The sequence below is a fragment of the Opisthocomus hoazin genome, chromosome 12 (assembly GCF_030867145.1).
Source record: "Opisthocomus hoazin isolate bOpiHoa1 chromosome 12, bOpiHoa1.hap1, whole genome shotgun sequence".
Taxonomy (NCBI): Eukaryota; Metazoa; Chordata; class Aves; order Opisthocomiformes; family Opisthocomidae; genus Opisthocomus; species Opisthocomus hoazin.
In genome coordinates this window covers 20,021,169-20,026,704 of record NC_134425.1, presented here as the reverse complement: position 1 = coordinate 20,026,704, position 5,536 = coordinate 20,021,169, and the positions used below count along the sequence as shown (strand labels likewise).

Here is a 5,536-nt window from a genome sequence, read left to right as displayed (position 1 = left end):
TTCAACTTTCATTTTTTCAATACTGCAAAGCATATAGGCGCGATGCACCTTCAAGCATAGCAAATACACACAGCAAAGCTTCTTTGGTGGGCATTTGGCAGGAGATGCTGCTTTTGCTTTTTACAGAGAGTTTCAAGAAACATTATTGTGCTTTCTGGGAGGCACCTCAGGTCACTTCAATAAAGATTCATGTTTCCACGATTAAAACATGAATACGGTTAAAAGCCAGTTATGCGATAAGCACTAGTACAGCTAAATATACAGGAGGGCTTGTCCTCGGGGAGCCAGATGCTACTTAGCATCAAAAAGATAAATAAGGTACAAACTAAAACATAAATATTTTGCAGAGAGACAAAGATGTGGGTTATGTAGGGGAAACACACACAAAACGGTCTGAACTAAGGCCGGGTTTAGACAACTTCCACCATATGGGTTTCAGTAATTATTCCTGAATTGCATCTGCATAAGTGATATTTCACAAGGCCCTCTACACTTTGGGCTCACCTTTGGAAAAAACAGAAGTGCCTGTATTCTGAACCAACAGACTGCAGTTACCGAACAAAAAGGCCTAATTATGTCACAAACTAAAAGCAGCCTAACTAAGCAATTATTTCTCTTAAGCACCCTGTCCTTCAGATCTTACTTAAGAAAGCGATCATCATTTCTCTCATTTCATGGGCCCAGTAAGAATTACGTTGATGATCATAATGCTGCAGCAGGAATTTACCAAAATCCATTACTGACATGAAAAGGCACTGAAAAGGTTCTGACAAGCCTGTATAGGGAAGGGCAGCAAATATTTTCTCTTCCTCAAAGTCTAGCTGTCTTATTTCTCCAATGTAACTTTTGCCTTGGAAAATGACGCTCCAAGAATATTCTTTTACAATTGGGAATGCAATTCTAACCAAGTAAAAAAAAACCAAAAAAACAAAAAAAAAAAACCAAAAAAACGAACCAAAACTAAAATGTCACGAAAGTGGCTGGAGTTATTAACAAAAGGAAATAAGCCCACTATCGCCTGCCCACTTCCTATCAGTAATTAGTTACTTGTTGAATATAATTTATGCTGCAAGTAATTTCTGCTATTAATGAGAGCCGTTCTGGTTAATCCAATACGAACTTTAACAAATGTGCACATGCACAGGATTTTACAAGGCTAAACTTATTTACTAATCGATTGCACCAAAAACACATTTTAAGTGGAAAGTCTTCCTGGTACGAGTGAACTGCATGAGCTTTGAACTTTACAAAAAAAAAAAAAAAAAAAAAAAAGAGAGACGGCACTTAAAAAAAATACCCAAAACCATACTGTTGCAGTCTGATGAAGTTTTTTACTATCGATTTTTAGATATGAAACCATAGCAGAAAGTTTAACAAACCAGAACTCAAATCCGATGCAAGGAATTTTCACGGGACTGCTCTATTCACTCGCTCCAGATACTGCCCAGCAATACCTTCCTGCAAGTGTCGTACGGACTAGCCAGGCGGTGTTTGCCTGAACCCAGCGCAAGCTGTGGATGCATCAGCGAACCTGGATTCACGGTATGAAAGGAGAAGGAAGGAGCGCTTGGAATTTCGAGGTTTTGTTTTGCAATTTCAAGGCACATAATGGAAACTCGTCCTCACCACAGCTCACCCACCCTGTGTCGCTGGAGTGTGAAGCTGCGGCCAGGGCTGGGGACCCCGGACAGGCGGAGTGTAGCTCTACGCTAACATTGTCACAGCGTTCTGAATCCTGAAACACCATTAGAAAACACACCCTTTCAGGCAACTTACCGTCTAACCGTGCAAACCAGCCATAACCTAAACCCATTACTAGAGAACGGCGGGGGGAGGCTCCTAGAGCTTTTATAGTAACGCACACGGCTTTTCCTAGGAAACTGGTCGGTATTTTTTAAAAATAATTAAACTTTGTTATTTACTTCTTCAACTTACGATAGCCACGCAAACTATACAAAAGCTTCACTTCCATGCCATCATTCCAGGCAAAGTCCAACTCACTTCGAGCACATCTTTTAGCAACAGGCAGGAAAGCTGCTCAGTTAACATTCCTTTCTCACACTCCCACTGTCTTTCATTTGAAAAGGATGTGCAAAATCAGATCACAAGACTAAAAAGAGAAGAAAACGACTACTTTTATAAAAGATACTTGGAGGTGTTTCGATCTGCTCCATCTACTAAAAACAAACAAACAAAAAAGACACCGAATGTCAAAAGATGCGATCATACAAAGTGAGGACGTGAAAAATCCGTCTCTCCTTTCCCAGCAAGACAATTTCCACTTCAGCTTTCCCTTTCTCTGCTCAGTTTCCGAAGTTCCAAATTCTTTCACAGGAGGCCGACGTGAGACAAACAAAAACCTAACGTCTTCCCCAAGCCCCGCTCCGAACTTCAAGAGGAAGTAGGGATAACATCGGAAGAAAAATAAATACGCTTGCCGCGACGAGCAAGGGGATTACGCTGAGCAAACGGCGAAACTCGAGCGCGCTCACAGCGCACGAAACTCGGCTGAAAAACAGAAGTCGCCTCCCGAGAACCAAATGACTTTTGAGGAACGCTCCGGCAGAGCTGCGCGGCGCGGGCGCCAAGGTCTTCCCCGGCTTACGCGGAGGGCGGCCCGGGAGCTCCGGGCGCCGGGACAACACCCCGCTAACTTTCCGACTCGATGCACCGCGCCGAGCCCGGGATCCCCGCCCCGCCGGGCCCAGCGCAGCGAGCACCGCCGCAGCGCGGAGCGGCCGCAGGAGCGGAGGGCCCCGCGCCAGCGGCGCTGCCTCGGGGAGCTGCCGGGGGGGAAAGCCCCGGGCGGCGAAGGGGCACCGCCGCGCCCCGGCCCCCCCTTACCTGCCCGCCCGAAGCGCCTCTGCCCCGCCGCGCCCGCCGCCCGCCGCGCCCCGGGCAGGCCCCCGCCGCTCGCCCGCCGCATGGCCGCGGGGGGGTCCGGCGGCGGCGGGGGGGAGGGGGGGGGAACACGCTGCCCCGGGCCGGCCGCCCCCGCCTTCCCGGCCGCCACCACTCGCGCCGGCCACTTGTCGCCCCGTGTCCCGGTACAGGTACGGGCCGGGGCACGTCCCCGCCGCGCCGAGCGCCTCCGAAGTCCCCCTGCTCCCGGGGGGGAGGGAAAAGAGGGGGAAGGTGGGGGGGGGGGAAGGAAAAAAAAAAAAAGAGCAGCTATTTCACACGCTCCCGCTCCCAGTGCTGGCGGACACAAAGCCAGCGTTTATTCCTCGCTCACCGACTCGGATGGGAGCGGGAGACGGAGAGAAAAAAAATAAAAATAAAAATAAAATCAACCTTAGGGAGAGAAAACAAACCCCGGCGCTGGCGGCCGCGGAGCCCTCTCCGGCGCGGCGGCAGCTCCCGGGACGGGGCGATCCCCCCGCGGCCCGCCCCGCCGGCGGCAACTTTTCCGCCTCCGGGAAGCTTTCGGTGCAGCCGGAGGCCGGGGCTGCACGGCGGCGGGCGGCGACCCCCGCCCGGCGGGGCTGCGGGAGCGCTGGGGTCCGCGGGGGTGGGATTGGGGGGGGGCAGGAAAGCGAGTGCCGGGGGGGGTTCTGCCCCTCTCGGGGGCACGGCGCGGGCAGCGTGTGTGGCCGGACGAGGCACCCCGTCCCGCGGGGCCCCAGGATCGGCAGCCCCGCCGCAACCCCCACTTTGTTACCCGGCTCCGCGGGGCGCGGGGAGAGGCGCGGGGGGCGCGGATCCATCTCCCGCAGAGGCTCAGGATGCCAGACCGCCCCGCGGGGGGAGGGCGGAGGGAAAACCTCGAAGAACGGAAAGAGTTCGGAGTTTCGTTGAGAAACAGGCGAAACCAAACGCCAAGTTTAAAAAAATAAAAGCCAAGAACTCGGAGCAGAAGCCCCGAAGGGGAGCCCCCCCCCCCCCCCGCCCCGCACGTAACTCCGGGAGATCCGGCCGTCCCGCTCCGCCGGCCGGCGCGGTCCCGTCGCCCCGCGAGGTAAGTCGATCTATTTTGTGTGTGTTTGCGTTAAAATGTGTGCGAGGGAGAGGAGAACAACTCACCATTTCGCTGGGATAACAAGGCCAGATCGGGGTCGGATTGGAAATGCTGAGGCTTCGCCTGCTTCCTCCGCGACATGCTGGCTCAAACATCAGCTGGGGCAGAATAAAAAATTACTAAAAAAAAATCTTCTCAAAATTACGGAAATCGAGCCTCCCCCCCCCCAGCCTCCCCGGTCCTCCGCGCACCGCGCATGTGTCCTGCTATAATTATGATTATCAATAATGCATTGCGATTAATCATAGAGGGGCTCTTTGAAAGGCGATTGGCACATGGCCAGCTCTATTCAAACCAGCTCGCCTTAATCAATTAGGCGCTGATTTGCTGGAGACCCTTGTCTCTCCGCCGCTCCCGCCCAATGAGCCGGCCCGGGCGGCGGGAGAGGGGGCCGGATTTCCCCGGAGCTGTTTGGATACAGTTTAACCCTCGTAGCAACCAGCTGGGGCTGCACCGCGCCGTCCCCGTTACTATAGGAATGTGTCTCCCCGCGCCCCTTCCTCCAGCCCCGACGGGCTCCCCGCCAGCCCCTTGCCGCTGCGGTTCACTTTTTTCCTCTTCTTTTTCTTTTTTTTCCCCTCACAAGCTTCTCCTTCCCCCTCCGCCTCACCCGAAGCCCCGACCGGCGGCGGGAGGGCAGGGTCAGTGGTAACCGGTCGAGGGGAGGACGCGCGGCTGGGGGCGGTCGGGGGGAGCGGCGGCCCCGCACCGGGCGAGCGGCTGCGCGGGGAGAGCCCCGGCCCCGGCCGCGCTCCGGCTGCCGCCCGGCCCCGCGCACGGCCGCCCGCTCCGTCCCTCCGCCGCCGCTCAAACTTTCTGGTGGTTTTTTTTTCTCTTCCCCCCCCCCCCCCCCCTTCTTCTTTTCCCCTCATTTGCAAATAAAGACCCGTTCTCGCTCGCCCGCCGGCCCCCCCGCCCGTCGCTTTCCATATATCACGGGCCCGCGGGGTGCTGAAAATAGGAAGGGTTTGTATTTTACCTCACACATTCCCAGGACAATTAGGGCGCCGCTGGGAGCGGCGGGCGGGCCGCGCGACCGCTCCGCCCCCGGCCGCCGCGCCGGTTGGCTGCGCCCGCCGTCAATCGACCCGGGGCAGGCCGCGGCCGGGGAGCGGGGCGCGCGGGCCCTGCCCCTCCCGGCGCCGCGGGTGCCCCCGCTCCCCCGCGGGCCGGCTCCTGACTTTTGTCTCCCTCGGGGGCGCGGGAGCGAGGCGCAGGCGGCCCCCGGCGCGCGGAGCGGCCCGCGGGTGCCCCGCGCCCGAGCTCGCGGGCCGGGCGTGCGCGCAGGCGGGGCCGCCGCAGCCGGTGCGGGGCCGGCCCTTGGCACGGGGACAGGACGGGCCGAGGCCGGACGGGCCCCGTCCCGAACGGCACCGGGCGGGCCTCGCGCTGCCGCCGTGTAGCGCCGCGCCGCGCGCCGAGCTGTTGCGCCCGGGTGCGGCTTGCCGGGGAGGAACCTCTCCCGCGCGGACGGCGCGACTCGCCAATAGGAAGTGCGGTTGCGAAGAGGCCGCGGGC

General features: G+C 57.3%; 1 protein-coding gene across 3 annotated transcripts in view; it reads right to left on the bottom strand.

Moving 5' to 3' along the window:
* Window positions 1-5,048, bottom strand: part of SALL1 (spalt like transcription factor 1) — a 15,602-nt gene extending 10,554 nt beyond the window's left edge. Inside the window, exons 1-2 of one of the 3 annotated variants that reach the window (XM_075433556.1) lie at window positions 4,998-5,048; window positions 4,024-4,116 (exon numbers count right to left, since the gene is read on the bottom strand). In XM_075433556.1, coding sequence (XP_075289671.1) covers window positions 4,024-4,099 — 76 coding nt within the window. In that variant the 5' untranslated portion in view covers window positions 4,100-4,116; window positions 4,998-5,048. Of the gene's footprint in view, window positions 1-2,844; window positions 2,893-4,023; window positions 4,117-4,628; window positions 4,711-4,997 lie in introns of those variants that run through there. The other 2 variants (XM_075433557.1, XM_075433555.1) reach the window with 2 other exon arrangements.
* Between the last annotated feature and the right edge of the window lie 488 nt (window positions 5,049-5,536).